Source organism: Pogona vitticeps, chromosome 4, assembly GCF_051106095.1.
Source record: "Pogona vitticeps strain Pit_001003342236 chromosome 4, PviZW2.1, whole genome shotgun sequence".
Lineage (NCBI taxonomy): Eukaryota > Metazoa > Chordata > Lepidosauria > Squamata > Agamidae > Pogona > Pogona vitticeps.
In genome coordinates, this window is record NC_135786.1 from 83,394,673 (window position 1) to 83,414,896 (window position 20,224).

At 39.4% G+C, this 20,224-nt stretch overlaps 1 protein-coding gene across 1 annotated transcript in view; it reads right to left on the minus strand.

The window, feature by feature from the left end:
* ADGRL4 (adhesion G protein-coupled receptor L4) overlaps positions 1–20,224 on the minus strand; it is a 134,894-nt gene that overhangs the window by 75,678 nt on the left and 38,992 nt on the right. Inside the window, exon 3 of the mRNA XM_020812571.3 lies at positions 5,367–5,519. Within this exon, the coding sequence (XP_020668230.3) occupies positions 5,367–5,519 (153 nt within the window). The remainder of the gene's footprint in view (positions 1–5,366; positions 5,520–20,224) is intronic.

A 20,224-nucleotide genomic window follows, 5' to 3' on the forward strand; every position in this document is an offset into this window, starting at 1 on the left:
AGACTAGATATTTATGTTCCTCTTACATATATTTGGATGAAAGAGGAGAATGATCTATTAAACACATTGGCTGATTGGAAAGGGGGACAATTAAAGTGAGTTGTTTAGCTGTTAAGTCGTGTCTGACTCTTCGAAACCCCATGGACCAGAGCACGCCAGGCCCTCCTGTCTTCCACTGCCTCCCATGCTACAATTAAAGTAGCATGGGCAATATGGTCTTTATCAAAAGAATCCAGATAAGATATTTGGGGGGAAATTCAAGCAACATACAGTAGTTGCCTCTGCACTCACTTCCTTTTTCACTTAGCTGTTCATCAGTCTCAACAGACAGAAATGCACAATCCCCTATGACTGAATTCCTATGAAGAATAAATCCCATAGAACACAGTGACCTAATGTACAAGTAAACACACAACAGCAATATTATTTCTGTGGTATTAGTCACTATTTTGTGTAGTTGCAGTTGATCTGAGTATTAATGTCCTTTGTTGAACACACACATATACTTCCTCTTCAGTGTGACCATCTGACCTATCTATCAAGCCATGAATACCAATATCACAACTTCTACAAATTGACAACAGTGTAAATCATTTTGTGAGAGCATAGTAATAAAATCCTATCAAGCTGAAACAAGAGGTTGATAGGAATATGAAACATCATACAAAACAGTTAACTTCAATGTCTCCCTAGACTAAAATGCAGGCATTTCTTTCAGATTGGGAATTCAATGTGGAAAATAAATGATCAGGATTGTAAAGCATAAGAGACATGTCTTGGACAAGATACAATCAACTTAGGGATAATATACCTGCCAAAAGAATGAATAGATTTATTGATTGTTTCAATCCCTGAAGACTAGCCTGTAATGTAAGAAACATTTCTGAAGATCCCCCACTCCTCTGAGCAAAAAAACCAGAAGAAAAAAAAAGAGGGTATTTTGAAGAAGAATTATCCTTAGGGTTTACAAAAATGGATAAATATTACATTTTTCTAGCAATTTGTTTTGTTCAAGATAAATCCTAGATATATTCCATTACAAATTAAATTATGTAAACCCCAAAGAGACACATACACAATTGTATGGGGCAGAATATATTACGTTGATCTAACGTGTTAACCCTGCTGTGCCCTTCATAGGTTCACATAGATCTCACAGCAAGCACAGTTTTTCCATTGACTGCAATTTAATCTAAACCTTCATACCTACAATGGCTATGACATTAAACAAATGGGCACATCTCAGCGCACTGTTTTTATGCTTCCACATTCTTTGATTTGCAAGGAAGTAGGCTTATGCTCAGGAATACGATGACCGTAGGCTCGTAATGATGACCGTCACCATTTAGAGCAAACACATACACTACAGATCCTAAGTTGCACCCCCTGGAACTGGAGTATGGTGAAGATGAACACCGTTTACGGGCTGACATCCATATATTTTTGAGCTTGTAATTTACACAATAAAAAATGGGGGGGATTTTTGTTTCCGGAATGTGTGGATTTAAAAATGCATAGGGGAAAAAAACCATCCTTAAAAATAAATGCTTTCCATGAAAGGAAAAGGGGACAAGGATGTCTTCATGCAAAATAACACTAGATTAAGACCAAGAAGTAACTTTGATTAAGCTCAGGAAGTGCTCTATTTAGAAGCAGTGTGTGATCTTGAGAGAAAGAGTTGTGCCCCAATAATGGCTGAGGGCAACAAAAAGTTGTAAGGAACATTATGTTTTCTGACTCCTAACAGAGCATAGCATAAGAATAAAACTGAGACACATCCTGGAGAATGAGTGACCACAGCTAGGAAGCTGACAGGAGTTAGGCAGCAGAATTCAGCAGGAGAAGCCAAGGAGAAGACGTCTGACAAAACTGTTTGGTTTCTGTATATAGTTATATATCAGTGGACTTTCCCTTCAAGGAAGACAAGGCAGAATTTTAAAAAATCCCTTCTATACAAATTTAATTCTTCAACATAATTTCCGGTTTATCAGTATGGAATATTTTGCTTCTGTATCCATGATTTAAAAAGCAAGGAAATGGCCCAATATTGTTGCACAAAATTGGGTCTGCATTGCTAGCATGAAAAAGAATGCCCAGCTTTACGTAGCAAAGGGCTGCCTGAATGTTGACAACACCAATGGCAGCAGTCAGGAAGGTCTACAGCAGGCTTGTCCAACCTGCGGCCCGAGGGCCGCATGCGGCCCAGGTCAGTTCGTAATGCGGCCCAGTGCAATTTTTTATTTTTAAAGAAATTCCAAAGTTTCAAGTTACACTGCCGGCGCTTGCGGCCAGAATGTGGCTGGGGCATGTCACAACAGTAGAGGGGGAGAGAGGGAAGGAAGGAAGGAGTGGGAGGGGAGGGGACAGGGGGGCTGTGTGACTGCATTGCACCATCCCCGTCAATAGGCGGACCCCTCCCAGCCCCATAAAGCCGCCGGAGTCAAAGCTGGCAGCCTCTGCTGTCTAAGATCGCAGCTGCCAGTAAGCGCGTTTGGAGTAGGGCTGCGGAGGAAGGCTAGGGCTGGCCCCCCCATGCAGCCCAAACCAAATGTATGTGTGGCCCAAACCAAATTTTCATCTTCTAATATGGCCCAGGAAAGGTGAAAGGTTGGACACCCCTGGTCTACAGGATACCCTCTTCTGCTCACTGTCATTCACAAAGTGACACTACACAAGGGAAAATGACATATGCTGACTCTTTTTTCATCAGTTAACCACTTCTCATCCAAATATAAAGCAATATTCATGGCTATTTTTCAACAAGTGTGAATGGTAGTTTGGGGAAAGGATTTTCAATTAAAAAAAACCTGTCCCCCTGCCCTATTTTAGAACCATTCACAAAGTGATACAAAGCAAGGGAAAATCCCAGAAGCTAATCTGTCTCATATTTGGTGTTGATTTGAGGTCCACTTTCAAATTTATAATTTGTTCTTTGGGGTGCCCCTATTTTTAGAATTGCCTTGTAGAATCTTGCTTTGCTTTGCTGCACAATATCTATTATTGCACTCCCAAGCAGCAATAATTATCATTTGAAGTTCTGGCCAGTTTATGCAATCAAATGCTTGAAAATATCTAATGAAATTATTCCCACCTTCACCATTTGTATTCTCATTACATTTATTAGATTTAACACACTCCTAGTCAGATTTGTCTTTTGTCTTCCAATTATAAAGCCACTTTGATCTTTAATATATCTAGTAATAAAAGTATTCACCCCTTTGTTAATATTGCTGTAAATGTCTTAGCATCTTGCTTTATTAAAGAAATATGTTTATAAGCTCCAGGATCAGTTAGATCCTTATTCATTTTTAGAATTAATATAACAAATGAATGTATCCAATACAATGCAATCTTTTCACCTTCCATTATTTTATTTAAAAGAAACTTTAATGTAACAACATTTTTCTAAATAAGACTGTAATACTCTGATCCCAGACCCTTATTTTCTGGTTTCTTCCCTACTTTTCATTCATTAATAATTCCCTCTATCTCTTCTTCTCTGATTGGTTGCTCCTTTAAATCTCTACATGTCTTGAAATCTCCTCCCCAAATCTTTATGAATATACTCTTTAATTCTTCCTAAAGAAAGGAAATGTATTCTTGACCTTGAATTTCTTCGAATTTCATAAATACAAAACCAACTCAGTTTAAATTCATTGACACCTCCTTTTGTTTGTCAAGTCTCTTTTGAGAATATCATATCCACTTTATCCTTATTTAACAATTCCTCTATTTTTGCCCTCTTTATTACATTCCCCTGGCCTTTTACATTTGCCATATGAATGTAATTTTAGGCTACATTCACAGACGTATGGCCTCCAAATCCCATGAAGTACTAGCTCCCCTTTATTTGGCATTGGTTAGGACTCATCTTGAGTATATTCTCTGTTTTTGACACCACACTTTAACTAGGATAAAGACAAACTGGAGCAAGTTGAGAGGAGGGCAACAAAGATGATCAGGGGACTGGAAACCAAGCACTGTGAGGAAAGTCTGAAATAACTGGGCATTTTTAGCCTTGAGAAAGGAAGATTGAGGGGAGATGTAATAGCACTCTTCAAATACTTGAAAGATCATCATACAGATGAGGGGCAGGATCTGATCTCAATCATTCCAGAGTGCAGGACACATACTGGCTTAACTTAAAGAAAACTAGATTTCAGCTGAATATCAAGAGAAATTTCCTAACTGTTAGAGTAATACAGCATGGGAAACAATTGCCACAGGAAGTGGTGAGTGCTCTAACACTAGAAGTATTCAAGAGAAAATTAGATAAGCATCTGTCAGATATACTTTACTTTGGATTCCTGCACTAAGCAGGGAGTTGGACTGAATGGCCATATAGCTCCTTCAAACACCATTGTTTTATGATTCTATGATAAACAGATGACACTATATTAGAAAGCAACAATAACTTGAAACAAGCTCTGAAGAAGACTAAATATACAAACGAATAACCAGGATAACAACTGACCAGGAAGAAGACCCAAAAAAATAAAAAGACTAAAGTATTACATATTCTATGATCGATTTCTAAAAATGCCTCCGAAAGCACATCCATTTTGAAAAATATTCACAGAAATATGTACAAATTTCTTTGTATGAAAACAAAAAACAAAGCAAGATTGAGAATCTAATGCAGACCAAAGTCAGAAGGACACTAACAGATCTCAGCATGAGTCTCGTGTTGAAAAAAGGAGAAGTTATATGGGACAGGGCTTAACAGATTTGCACATTTTATGTAGTAAGTTGCAGTGATGGTTATTAGCAAAACTTCACTTTCTCAAAACCATAAACCACAAACCTAGGCTCCCTTCTCCAGTTTTTGGCAGGAGATACTACATGAGAATGCTCACTAGTAGTGATCTAAATTGGGAGGTGGTGAGTGCTCCAACGCTGGAGCCATGCAATAGAAAATTGGACAATCATCTTTCAAATCTGCTTTGATTTCGATTCCTGCATAGAGCAGGAGGTTGGACTCAATGACCTTATAGGCTCCTTCCAACTCAATTATTCTATGATTCTATGATTTTTTTAGGTATTGAGTAAAAGACCACAAACAGACATCTCCAATCAATCAGAAAGAAAAAACAAAGAAACAGAAACAAAATGAATCGCAAAGTTTTGCTGAAGCCAAGTGATTTATGTTTATGCAAATATATAAGGCGTTAGTAAGTAATTATTTATTAATTGAATGAAACTGGACTGACAGTATATCTGTGGTGTGCACAAAGCATAGCTGACTTAAAATGAAACACAATGTCCACAATTCAGTTTGATGTCTTGCATTGAACCACAGAAATAAGCAGTAAAGCAAAAGGGAAGGGGAAGATAAACACCTCACCTGAGAGCTTTTGGCATCTTACCTACACAAAAGGTTCCATCATTGGTTATAAAAGTTGTATTGCCATTGCTAGGCTGGAATCCAGGTGCACACATGCAGTAGTAACTTCCCTCCGTATTTGTGCAGTTTGCATTTTCTCCACAAAGCTGAGTGGCATTTGCACATTCATTGTCATCTGTAATACAGTATATGAATACACAACATCAGATGATTGGCATTGTATAGAGAACTTTCTCCTCTGTCTCTTCTTCCTGCTATGTAAACGACAGGTTTCTTTTGTGAGCCAGGCGGCAAAAAATTCTCCTCCCTCTTTATTTCTGCTGATAGATGGCTCCTTTCTCAACTGCTTTAGCAGGGGCAGGAGCTCTTTGCCCGCCCGCCCCCCTGGGTGAGGCACAAGGTGGCCTGATGTGGCGGGGGCTGAGGCTAGCTTTTAAAAAAGCAGCTTGTCCCCACCATCTTACCTCTTTGTTGCAGCCATCAGGCCACCCACCCAACCTTGTCAAGAGCAAGTTTCACTGGTTGCTTTGGGGCTGGATGGGGCCTTTTGGCCTGCTCCAATCATTGGCATTAAGGGGCAGATGTGTTTTCACCCATCTCATTCTTAACCTTATGTTAATTGTTAAGGGGTGAGGTGCGGATGATGTTGGCTGGTCACACTGCTGGGAAGTAATGAGTTGGATGGTGAGTTCAAGCAGGCACCCAACTGGGGCATTGAAGGACCACTGCTTTCAGCTCTGGGATGGGGAGGAGGCAGGGGTCCCCTGGGGGTGCGGATTATCTTGAGTCGGGAGTTTCATTCGGCCTGCATCCGTGGGGGGTTTCCAGATTTTACCAGAACTCAGACAGTTAAGATCCCTTTGTCTGAGGCAAATCCAACCTACTTGTGAAAAGGGGTGTTGTGTAAAGGTGTTTAATATTTTAATAAAGTGTGGCCCATATTTTAACCCACCTCCTGTGTCACGCAGGAAAAGTCACACATGGAACTCTAACTGCTGAAAGGGTGCATCAATAGGCTTCTCCCTGGAGAAGTAGGCTACTGACCATGAACATTTTTTTTCAAATAAAATGTGGTGGCCTTAAGGTGTCACAAGACAGCTTGCTGACTATCACAGCTAACTCCCTGGAAATCATTAGGTTTATTATCTTTCCAAATAATATGTTAGTCAGTTGCAGAAAAAAAAACAAGGTGACGTATTTTCCCAGAGCATGATTGAAATACAATAGAGTGTTGCAACTAGAGTACGCCCTTTGAATGAATGGAATTTATGGAGCAGCTGACTCAAGAAACCTTCACTGATTCAGTGGACCCACTTTACTTGCAAGTTACTAATGGATTTCTGCCTGCCCCTTTTCCTTCCTTCCTTCCTTCCTTCCTTCCTTCCTTCCTTCCTTCCTTCCTTCCTTCCTTCCTTCCTTCCTTCCTTCCTTCCTTCCTTCCTTCCTTCACACCCAAGCATGTCTTTCTTTGGAAGATCCTATGGAAAATATGTATATTTTTCCAGATCTCCAGAATGTGAAGTCACTCATCAGGAAATAATGCCAATTTCTAGATACATGTATTTTTTTAAAATCATACACACCCAGATTAGTATACTTCAACTAGGCTTCCAGATAAGTGTGTACAGAATTGTAGCTTTAATCTGTAATTTATGGGTCATTATTACTGCTGTAGTTTCTGTAAATGGCAACTACTGTTCAGAATAGCTTTTAGAGAAATAATATAGTTATTACTAGAATTAATATTTTTTTCAATGGAAAGCATGAAAACAGAATTATCAAATCAACTGGAGTCAGTGGTTACAACATTACTTCTGGTGTTGGAAGTAACATTTTCTGAGTAGTAAGGTACATTGTAAAGCATGTTTAGAGCTATTTTGGCAGAATCCCCCCCCTTTTTTTCTTTGCCTTTCTCTTATCATTTCTGACTGACAAGGGAAATAACTACTTTGTTTCATCTTTTTTGTATTTGAAAGTTCAAAGAGCACAGTTTTTTCAAGCTGAAATCAGGTGCCATATCTAAGCACAATATCAACATCAGCTCTAGGTTTGGCAGCTACTTGCCACCCAAGATTCGTGTCAGAGGGAGAAACAACAAGAATGTTGATGCTTTGTTGATGCTTGCCATATGATTTCTTTGTATTCCAAACATATTTGAATTAGCAGAGATCATTGAATAAGATCATAAGAGGAGGATCTGAAGGTGCACTTCATCCAGCATTGGTTTTACACATGGACTGTCAGGTCCTAGAATGTCAGTGGAATTCTTGGAAATGCTATTATCCTGATCTCTATACAGAGGGGAAAAATTCAGGTGGAACAAGCATGGAACAGAAGTTCCATTGTGATCACAGTTTTTGTATGTTGCTCTAAGTGCCATGATGAACAACTCCTGGCTTTCTCCTCAGTCTTGTCCTTACTCCTGGCTTTTCAGCTTCCTGATGTTGGAAACACTCAACCATTCTGAGCAAGACAGGGAGTGGAGCACCAGCACTGTGATTCTTGAGCCTTCTTGTTGAACAAGCTGTGGCAGTGGGAAGCCTGAAAAAAACAGACCAAACTAACTCCCCCACCCCTCACCCCACACATACACCTTCTTGGCTCTGCCTCTACAATATCACAAGGATCTATTTATTAGCTTTCAGGTTTTGACCCTGAAATTTCAGGGGATGGGAAGTAGCTGACCTGGCAATCCCAGTTGCCAAAGAGTTGTCAATGGAAAGCCCTCAAGCAGGATATGAGTGCATTTTGAAAGGTTCTTTTTTGTTTTCCTGAGAAAAATTAGTCAACAATAACAACAGCACTACCTCCTTGCTTATTCAAGGCTGTTTGCATGGACAAGAATAATGATGTGCATACAGACCATGTTTGGAAGATTTTCCTCATTTACTATAATGCTATACAGATAGTTTTGTGAGCCTGTTCAGACAAGGACTATCCATGACATTGCACTCAGAGAAAAAGGACGTACTTGACATGAGAGGTTTAACAAATAGCAGAAGATGCAGTAATATTGTTCTATATATAAAGAACAGCAATTGACATTTTGTTTCCAAAGACAATCGAATGGAATTCTTAACTGGCTGCACAAGAGAGTGTGAGCCTTTATTTTGTTTCAAGAATCATGGCTGCCTTCAACCTATGGTTGTTATTGTGTTCCTCTCTTCTTTTCCTTCCTCAAATTAAAACCAAACTGTTCCAACAAACTGTTTCAACATACCTTCTTGGACTTTGGATATAACTCTCACAATGCTAATGGCAGGATAGTATCACAACCCCCAAATGGTGCAAGGAAACACTCTCAAGTGGCATGAATTGTCTTATGCACTGGCACCTATTAAAATCTGTACCGTTTTGCCTAATTAACTTTATGGAAATGTTGGCAATATTCCACCGAGCAAGATGCTTGTAAAGATTTTAATAGACTCATATGTAGTACAAAGTCTCCTGTTCTCAAAGCTTTTTCAAACAAGCATTGCCACTTCCCTCCATTTTCTAAAAGAAAATAACAAGGTCCTTTTATTGTTACCTTACAAGGCTAGTTTGTGTTTAGTCACCTGCCTTGACTGGCTAAATTCCTCTGGAATTAAGTTGCACTCAAAGATAGTCTGACTTAAATGGGACTATTTAATACTGAGAATTCACTGAAGCCATATTGGCAGTAAAATGGTTGGTTTATTTCATGGTCAGCTTCAAGCCCTACATGGATAATATAAGAAACAACTTCAATAATAAATAGGCTAAAAATGGTTACACAGCTTTCCAGACTATGCCACAATCATCATCGAGAAGTAGAGGAGGGAAAAAATATAGGTAGTAGAGAAAGAAAAAAGAAGCCTAAATGATTGTATTAGTACAAGTGGAGAAAAATTACTTAAGCCAGTGAAAATGGAGAATATTTTGAAGACAACAGAAATAAAGGCTTACTATAAGAAGCAACAATTTGAAAATAAATTAAACAGTTGGAAAAATAAACCATTACATGGACAACATCTGAGAAATATTGATGGATGTTATGACAATAATTCAACATGGGCATGGTTAAAACTCGGGACCATTAAGAAAGAAACCGAAAAACTGATTTTTTGCTGCACAAAAACAAGCACTCCAGACTGATGTGATGAAAGCTATGATTCAAGGATTTAGTGCTAACTGCAAATGTCAACTCTACCACGAAAAAATGATACTGTGTCATTCCTCATCAGTGAATGTCCAAAGATTGCACAGATTACAAAATCAGACATTATAGAGTGGCAAAATTAGTGCACTGCTCATTAAGCAAAAAAACTTGCCAACCTCCCAAAACCCGTGGAAAGATCATGTAGAGAAGATGTCAGAAAATGATGATGTCAAGATCTTGTGAGATTTCTGGATTGAAATTGATAGACATTTTGATCATAACACACTGGACATAGTAGTAATAGAATGAAAACATGTTTGAAAACATTGCAATTCTAGGGGATGCCAGAGTTGAAACTAAAGAATTGAAAAAATTAGCAAAATACAGAAATCTGGCAATCAAAACATCTGGCATGGTCTGCTGGTAAGGAACTTTGCGACACGGAGCATCTTTGTCTTCTCATCCGGAATGGGCGAGATGTGGTTTCAATTCCTGGCTATCCGGGAAGGGAGGGGGAAGTCCTGTATATAACAGGAACTCCTACGCCAATCGGCCTCTTCGAGGCTTGAATTCTGGAGAGAAGGCTGCTGCTTCAGAGCGATCCTTCATCGTTTGGATTCAGCATCGACAGAGCTCTTGAGAGGCTGCATCAGCACCCCCTCGGTGGTTTGGATTGGGGACTTTCCCCTTAAATATTGCGGGGAATAAATTTTTTTTTTAAAAAAAATAAAAATAAAGAGAAGCTTTGTATAAGTAAAGAAAGAAGTACAGGATTATAAGAGAGAATGTGTTGGGAGTTATAGGGGCAGCGGCCCCTAAGGGGCTTGCCCCCACAAAAAGGTGGCAGATTTGTGGTTCATCTACCCCCCCCCCGGTATTGGGTAAGGCAGTGGACTGACTCCCACTCCCTTAAGTGAACAAACACATAGGCAGTTGGTGCACCCCTCCATTTAACAGCAGCTTATATATTAAATAAATTACAGCGGCTTTACAGGTTTTTAAATCCGAAGTTATTGGAGGGAAAATCTGATGTGGACAAAGTCTGTTTTATGTTATTTGTGGAGAAGCCTGACATTCTGGAAAGAATTGCAGATTTCATTGGATCAATTGTGAGAAAGTGAAGCCTTGCTCTCTATTAAATGTCTTTGAAGGGTTTGGTCTTCTGCTTTCCTACCTCCTGGATTTTGTATGTGTGGGACACTTAATGACCCAGTTTGGTTATGTTTCATTTTCTTTATGTCAAAAAAAGTTTTGTCTGTCTCTCTAAATATATTATAAAATAAAAAAAAATACATAAAAGAGAGGTGTGTGAGAGAGTTGGGGGGTGGGGGCTACTGTGCTAAAAAATAAAATCTTAAACTACTACTTGGGGTGGGATGATTGAGCTGCTTATTTAAAAAAAGAAGACGAGATAGAGAGAAGGGTCTTCACTTAACTTATTTACAGGCAGTAGGTGTACCCCCCATTTTATTATACAGTGGTGCCTCGCAAGACAAGTGCCCTGTTTAATGACAAAATCGCATCACAACGAACTTTATGCGATCGCAAAAGCGATCACTTTATGATGTTTCAAATGGTTTTTTTCGCTTTGCAATGATCGGTTCCCTGCTTTGGGAACCGATTCTCGCAAAAAGATGTTTTTTGGCCAGCTGATCGGCGGTTTCAAAATGGCCGCTGGGTAAAAACAAAATGGCTCCCCCGCTCTTTTCTGGGACGGATTCCTTGCTGCACGGGCAGTGAAAATGGCCGCGCTATGGAGGATCTTCGCTGGACGGTGGGTTTCAAGCCCATAGGAACGCATTAATCGGGTTTTAATGTGTTTCTATGGGCTCTTTTATTTCGCATTACGACGTTTTCATTCTACAGCGATTTCACTGGAGCGAATTAACATCGTAATGCAAGGCACCACTTTATATCTACAGGTATCAAAAGTAACTGTGGGTCCCAAGAAAGGCCAGTGTAAAAGTAAAGGGAAGCAGCCAGCGAAACACAAGGTTCCACTTGAGGTTTTCCCTCCCAGGTCATCTTTAGATGAAGAGCGACCGAGCACATGGTGTCTCCATTTTGGCTTTATTTTTGTTAAATAAATCATGATACAGTGTAATATGTCATGTGTTGCTGTTCATCTGAGGTTGTATTTACCTAATTTTCAGACCTGCTAAGGACCAGATGATTTTTATCTTGTCCTGATACGTAAAACCATAGAATTCAAAGAGGCTGTACTTTCCTTTTCACATGATTGTACACAACCATGCTGTACTGTGTGGACAGTCATCCAGGTGTAGGTTTCAGATTTTGTTATACAATCAGAAACATCTCGTTTCCTCGAAGATTTTCCACAATGGAACATAAACACCCCAGCATATCTATGCCGGGTATTATGCCCAGTAACAAGGAATTACACTATCAAACTGGGCAATCAGCTACACTTCCCTAGCACAATTGATTGTATAATACACTGTCAGAAAGGTTTGGGGATAGCACTTAAGCCTCAGCTGCAGTGCAACTACCATGCATTGCATGCACAATTGTATTTTGGCTGATGTGTGGAAAATGTGATCTATTTGTAACAAATTTTCCCACATGCATCATACATATTCATTTGAGGGCCCAGAAAATGATAGCAAAGAAAGAAATCTGATGTTGAAAATCCTGAAGAAACATGTGAATAGTTCACCTGACGTACTGTTTACAGGTTTTTTGGTTTAACATTATTGTGAACATATACATCAGTGGCATAAGTAGTCCTGATCTTTCTGAGGCAAGACGTTTGTTCCAAATAAAAATATAATTGAGAATGAAGAAATCATATGAGGGGCAAATGCTAAGGTATATTATTCCTCTACATTTCTACCAGAACATATTAATCACCAACAGCAAGTTTTTAATAAATCAAGGTCCTGAAACATAAAAAAACAAGTCAATTCTGAAGCCCAAGGGCTTAGGCATATTTTTTCAACCTTTTATCTTAATTTACAAGGGTATTGAATATTGTATGGTTTCCGGGAAGTGGCAACTGTAGCGCATTTAGTTTTAAATTCTGTAAACTTCATAAACAAGCCTGTTTTTCCTCATCTCACCTTGATCAGAACAGATACTTCTGAAAGCAAGCAGGCATATATTCCATGGTTGCATGACCACCTAGATTAATTATACACAACTAAACCACCACCTGTGAGGATATTGTTCAAGTGCTGCAAAACAACATTTCCACAATGCATAGAAATTGTGTACGATTATCAATGAAGGAAGAAAGTTTTTGAAAGAAACGAAGAAAAACTTTAGGAGGCAACTGACATTAAATAGATTTTGACTTGCCAATGACCAAGTTAAGCTCAAATCAGTTCTATGTACCTCTGTGTTGCTCTAACATTTTGAATTTGTATTTCTCAAATATTTATTGTTGTCCAGATTGTAAAATGAATTTAGAAAAGGGTGCCTTATTTAGAGCTATCAATCAATATAATACGACCTAAAGTGGCTTACCCATTCTTCTTTAAACCAATGTTAACTTTTTTTGTGATTACTTTTTAAAACCAACATTAACTGTTTTTGTGATTACTTTTCCCACATCACCACCTCATGTAATTGATGCCATGAAGGAAAGTGTGATAACTCATTTGGAACATATGGGTCCATTCTGGCTGTTGCAGAGTTAGGAGTTCAGTATTATGATGGCTGCCAGTTACTCATGATACTTGTAGTGGGAATGTCCAAACTTTCCCTTGCTGCCTCCTTCCATAGCCAGTTAGATAGGAATAAACCTTACTTAAAGTCCCTTAAAGAACTCTTCAGCTGGAGCCCTTCTTGAGAAAATCTGCCCAAAGTTTCTGTACTCAGTTTTCTTCCAATACCACAAGAGAGACTTTTAAGGCACAAAGGATGCAATTCAGCTGGATTCCTTCCAGAATAAACCTGGACACCGGGTCCCTTGTGGCAAAAACCTGTCGGGGGGTGAATTTGACAGCTTCAAGCTGTTGGCCACTGAGGGGCTGTCACAGCATGAGAGTGGACAGCCCTGGCTGGCCAAAGTGGCTAGGGAATACATTGATTCATTGCATCCTGCTGTTCTCCTTTGACAGCTTCTCTGGGCTGGCATAGCCTCCTGGGGAAAACTGGAGCTGCCTTTCCATAGCAGACCCCCGAAAGGAAGCAGTGGTTGAAATGGCTCACTTAACCCCTCCAAAGCAAGGAAATGAAGGCTTCCTGTAAAACAAATCCCAGCGACATTCACCCTGCTGTGCTCAGCTTGTGTAGAGGTCTCAGCACAGCAGGCAGCCTGACATATATTACCCCTTGCGCTGCTGCATTGTATTTCCAGTTTACAAAAATCAAAACAGGTTCACCATAGCAAGGCCCATAATAATTTCTACCTTTCCTTCTCTCAGAGGCTGCCCTAGATTTTAAAAAAAGTTTTAAATTCATTTTTAATTTTTTAAAAAAAAACATTTTTTCTTGTAAAATAAATTCACATCAAAACAAAAGAAGTAAATGGGTAAAGGAACATCCCCGTCCCCCCTCAAATCCTTAAAGATTTGAAAATTCTATGAAACATTTTGGGGATGGATTTGAAAGATTTGAAAATTCTATGAAACATTTTGGGGATGGATTCACAATGGCTTTATTATTTCCTTGCTGCTTTTCAAGTTTTGATAAGAACTGCTGGATAGATTAGTGGTTTAAGCATCTGGCTGCGGAGCCAGAGACTCGGAGTTTCAATTCCCCAGTGTGATCCCTAGGCAAGGGCTGGACTTGATGATCCATAGGGTCCCTTCCGGCTCTGCAGTTCTAAGATGATTATTAAAAACAATGCAACCATATAGCACAGTAAGAACACATCACAATTTTGTTCCACCTATTTTATAAGAACTTTTAGAAATGTGCAGATATCTTCAGTGTGGAATGGCAAAATAGGAGTTCCTTTTTTTTAATGAATGTGTTAAAATTTCTTCTTCTTCTTCTTCTTCTTCTTCTTCTTCTTCTTCTTCTTCTTCTTCTTCTTCTTCTTCTTCTTCTTCTTCTTCTTCTTCTTCTTCTTCTTCTTCTTCTTCTTCTTCGTTGTATATATTAAATTGGACCAGTGCAGATGATTTCAGTCCATCAAAACAATTACTAAGATGTACATATATCTTCATTGTCAGGCTTAGAGTTATATGGTCTAGAGGGGCGGGGTAAAAATCAAATAAATAAATAAATAAATAAATAAATAAATAAATAAATAAATAAATAAATAAATATGGAAGACCCCAGCCCTCCCCCATGAGATGATCAGATGAGGACAAATCTGATGTTTTTAAAGATCCTCCAACCTGAACCCCATTTGGATTCATGACAGGACTCTTGTATTTCCAGGTCTCTGGAATAGCCCAGAGACATGTAAATGGAAAGGCCAGGTCATATAGACTGAATGATGGATGTAGAACAGAACAATTTCTGATCAGCATGGTGGCAGCTACAGAGTGGGTCACTATTTTATTTTTTTACTTTCCCTTGTTTCTTCCCCTCTCCAGGATAAAGCCTCCAGCAGTTTCCTCAGACAGTGAGTGGGAATGGAGTGGGTGAGATGATTTAAAGGGGAAATTGATGTACTCCTCCTTGTTTCCTTCTTTAAAAGGAAAGAGCAAGCCACTGCCTATACTGTACTGTTTCTGTCCATTCTTCCTCCTCAATAACTCCTGTTCCCTGATCTGATATTTGTGGTGCTATAGTCTTCAATGATATAAGCAGGAAAAACAAGGGAGGTTCATTTCTGAAGTGAAGCACATACTGTCCTTAATATTCCTTAATATTTTATTTATCTTTCCCACTTGTAATCACAACACATGAATATTGTATATAAGACAAGGGATCTGTGTATATGCAGTTCTGCCCAATTAATGCCTTGGGTTCTTTGCTGCCGCCAAGGCAGCCTTGTAAATATACAAATATGCAGATTCAGTTTGTTTTGACACATTTTGCCAAAGACAGTGCACACCCCTAGGCAGGATGAAAAGCATTTTGTAAAAATGAAAAGGGAGAAAGCAGAGCAGGTAGACTTTCCTGTCTCTCCATCACAGACCTAGAGGGGAAGAAGCAACATAAAGTGAGATGAACCAAATACAATGATTGATTTGGATGTAATGGTAAGAGCTGGTTTATCATAAGGATGGCTGTCCTTCATTAAACTGAAACTGAAAACCTCTTCAGAAGAGGTGAACTTGGGGCTCTGTGATCTGTGCCTTTCCCAAGCAGCTTGCTAGGTGGAGAGGAAAAATAAGAGTGGAGAAAATGATAGACAAGAGAAATAGAAGAGGGTGGCAGGAAAAAAAAGTTGAAAAAAAGAAAAGAGAAAGAACACCATAAAAATGACTGGAAAAGGCTCAGCTAGTTTTGGTTCTGGATCCATCCACCACTGGCTTCAGTTTGATGGATTATTCTGAAGAGAATTACAACTCTAAGCACTGGTAAGGTGTCTGAATGCACAGAGTTAGTTTTACTGGAAATAACTGGGGATGGCTTTCTATTGTAGAGTTCCTTCCACTTTATTATTTCACCGAAAGCCAGTTCAAGCTATTTATGTTTTGAGTGAAACAGTACCCCTCCCCCCTTTTTTCTTTTTTCATCTTGTGGAATTCTTATAGCAGTACTATAAATCAATTCAGCCATTCCCTATGAAAGCTCATTCTCCATATTTCTTGTAGGATTTGAAAGCTTTCTAACCTTCTGGTTGGAGATCTTTTTAAGAAGAGGCACACATTCTATACCTCTTTTTAAAGGATCTCCAACCGGAAGGTTAGAAAGTTTTCAAATCCTACAAAAAATATGGACAATGAACTGGCATAGGGAGTGGTTGAGCTGAATTAAGAAGAGATATAGAATGTGTAAGCTGGCTGAGTAGCTCAGTGGTTTTGGTATCTGGATGTGGAGCCTGAGAATGGGAGTTTGATTTCTCCTGTGCCACCTGTGAGAGGAGCCAGCCTGTGTGGCCTTGGGCAAGCGGCATAGTCCCAGAGCACCCCTAGAAGAAGGGAATAGTAAGCCACTTTTGTGTACTCTCTACTTGAAAAATCCTGGGAAGGGTTGCCATAAGTCAGAATTGACTTCACAGCACATGATTATTTATTATTTCAGAATGTGTGCAGTTCCCCACCTATAAGGAGAAACTCATGCAACTATCCTAACCTCCCATTCCACCTCATTTCTAAATTGTAACATCAAGCAGTATAAAATAAATTCAAAGAAATAATTAGAATAAAAGTGACCGAGACAAACAATAATTTGCTTGGCATCAAAGCGTGATTCACCCTTGCTTAGGAACCATAATTTTCAAATATCTATAATTTGTAATCTTTCATGTGTAGATTAGGAAAGAGGAAAAAATACACTAAAATAATCTTGACTGCAAGCAAAGTATTCCTTCACTGAGATGTCAATAAAATCTTGAGTATAAAAAAGATTAGGAGTGAGATTGATCAGGTTAGATAATGAAAAATTAATAGCATGATTCTATAAGATGAGGGGAATGGGCCACTTTCAAATATCTATATATATTTATTTTATTTTTTTTCAAACAGAAAATGAAATGTCTGTGTTCACTTTTCCTTCGTATAGTGCATGGCATTTGTTGATAGTCAGATGAAATTATTCAATATACTCCTTCCTTGAAAGCCAGCAAGTAGTTTTGATTGTTATGACAGATATGTTCTCATCCACTGTCCAGGTATTGGAAGACCTGTTGAGTGGTGCATAAATTTGATGTTGCTTTCTCTCTCCCACTCTGTCATTACTTGACACCTGCAACATGCATAAGACATCAAGGGATGATTTGCCTTGCTGGGTGAGCCATTGTGGATCAATTAAAGACACATTAGCAACACTGAAACAATTTGTTCCAATTCTGTTGCTAAGAATAATTAAAAATATGAAGATCCTCCTTGACTGGAATTTCCCTTCCATCTTTCTTTTAATTTGTTTTAAATACAAAAAAACCTCAAAATAGAAAATGAAAAAAAAATCTAATATATAAATATGTAAATAGACATTGTTCCCACCCCCCTCCAGGACCATTGGTAGTAGCATCCTATGCCATGTACCCTTGTAGAATCTCATCTCCCTTCCAGAATCGTACTACTGTAACTCTTACATTAGACTTTGCCCCTTCCCCTTTATTAATGCAAAATCAACAAATTCTCCCCATATATCTATAAATTCATCTCTGTCTCTTGCTTCTTTTTATATTACAAGTAGAGATGGGGATTAATCACCATTTTGGCAAGTCATCATGCTTTGTGAGCCATCAAAGTTGATGAAGCACAAAGCATGAATCTCCTCCTCATGAACTGATGAAACACAAATATATTTGTCAGTTCAATTGGGGGGGGGGTAGACAGCTGGAGGCTGTCTAAAAAAAAGCTGACCCCTCCACCCCCACAGCCTCCCTACCTTGGCTGCCACAGTCTGTGCCCCTACTGCCATCTACAGAGGCCAGTGCCATGGTGGGCTCCTCAGTCATCATCCAGCACCGCTTGCTACAATGGTCTACACTGCTATGGCCTGCCTTAAGGGAATCTAGGCTGCCCTTTGCAAAGATGGTGGCTGCAGCTTCCCTGCCTAAGAGAAGCTGCAGTTGCCATTTTTGCAAAGGGCTGCCAGTGTCCCTTACAGCAGGTCATGGCTGTGGAGGCCACCGCAGCGGGCGGCGATGGATGGCAGCGGCAGTGGGTGGCAGTAGATGGTGGCGGTGACACCAGGCAGTGGTGGATAGCGGCAGTGTCTAAGGTAGGGAGGGGAAGGGGATGGGTGGCTGTGGTGCTGCCTATTGGCCCGCCACTCAGCTGACTGTACTAACCCATAGGCTAGCCTTCCCTCTCTTCGTATGGGGGATGAATAAAAGTGGGGAAATAATCATCACTTCATATTTATCAGGGTCTCTGGAACTGACGAATATGAAGGGATGAATATTTAATGAATCGGTGATTTTTCACAAATATCACAATCCATTTTTTTTTACTTATCCCCATGTCTAATTATAAGTAAGCTTATTCTTAGCTAAATCCCAAACTTCCCTATACCAAGCACTCAAGTGGAAATTATAAGCTATTTTCCAGTTCCTAGCAATAATCAAGCTCACTGCTGCTAACGAATTGCAAATAAGCGATTTGCTTTTCCAATTAATCATGTGCGGTCAGGTTGATTTCAACTTACAGCAAAGCTCTCTAGGGATTTCTAGGTAGAGAATACAAAAAAGTGGTTTACCATTCCCTTCTTCTGGAGGCACTCTGGGACCTTGCAGTTTGCCCAAGGCTACACAGACTGGATGCACCATGGGGAATTGAACTCCCAGTGTCTTGCTCCACAGTTACGCAACTCACTGAGCTATCCAGCCAGCCAGTTATTTGGCTCAAATAATCAGTGGTCCAATTATTATCCTTGTCAAATACGGATAAAAACACCATTTTAAAACATACAGATAAATTTAGCTTGTTTATTTATTTCCCTAAATAGCCTTTGCCAAAATTTCAATATATTCTCACATTCCCATCACATGTGAAAATAAATATCAGTGTTCGGTGCATCTTAAAATAATTATCATCTATTTATTAAATTTTCTGAAGTCAAATACCATCTCAAAATTAACTTATAAACATTTTCTTTTATCTTTGTTGTTGTTGTTCTGTGCTATCAAGTCAGAACCGACTTATAGCAACCCTAATAGGGCTTTCAAAGTAACTGAGATATTTAAGGAGTGGTTTTACCAGTTCACTCCCCCAGTGAATGTCCATGGCTAAGTGGGAATTCGAATCCTGTTCTTCAGAGAAGTAGTCTATTACTCTAACCACTATACCACACTTGGAATCACTTATGGGCATATGTTTGAATATTCTAATATTCCACATATTTTTCCAAGCACTATTATGTATCAGGAAAGCAGCTACCATGTTCTCAAGACTCACAAAGAAAGTATGGCTCAATAAGAAGCTGATGACACATACGAAGATCCAGGTCTATGGAGCCTGTGTCCTGAGTACACTCCTGTACTGCAGTGAGCCCTGGAGCCTTTGTGCATGGTAGGAGAGGAAACTGAACACGTTCCATATGCGTTGCCTCCGACGCATTTTTGGTATCACGTGGCAGGACAAAGTTCCAAATAGAGTAGTCCTAGAACAAGCTGGAATTTTTAGCATATATACATTACTGAAACAGCAACGTCTATGTTGGCTTGGGCATGTCGTGAGAATGGCTGATGGTCAGATTCCAAAAGATCTCCTGTATGGAGAATTAGTGCAGGGAAATTGCCCCAGAGGGAGACCACAGCTTCGATACAAGGATATCTGCAAGCGGGATCTGAAGGCCTTAGGAATAGATCTCAACAGATGGGAAATCCTGACATCTGAGCGTTCAGCCTGGAGGCAGGTGGTGCATCATGGCCTCTCCCAATTTGAAGAGACCCTTGTCCAGCAGGCCGAGGCAAAGAGGCAGTTACGAAAGCAGCAAAATCAGGGAGCTGGACAGGGGACAGATTGTATTTGTCTTCAGTGTGGAAGGGATTGTCACTCTCGAATTGCCCTTCTCAGCCACACTAGATGCTGTTCCAGGTCCTCAATACAGAGCACGATACCATAGTCTTTCGAGACTGAAGGATGCCATCACTAAAAATTATGTATTTATTTTCCCATAATGATTTAAGTGAGTATGCCTGATCTTCTGCTTTCAATAATATATTATTTATTTATTTATTTATTTCTTGGATTTTTACCCCGCCCCTCTAGACAATGTCTACT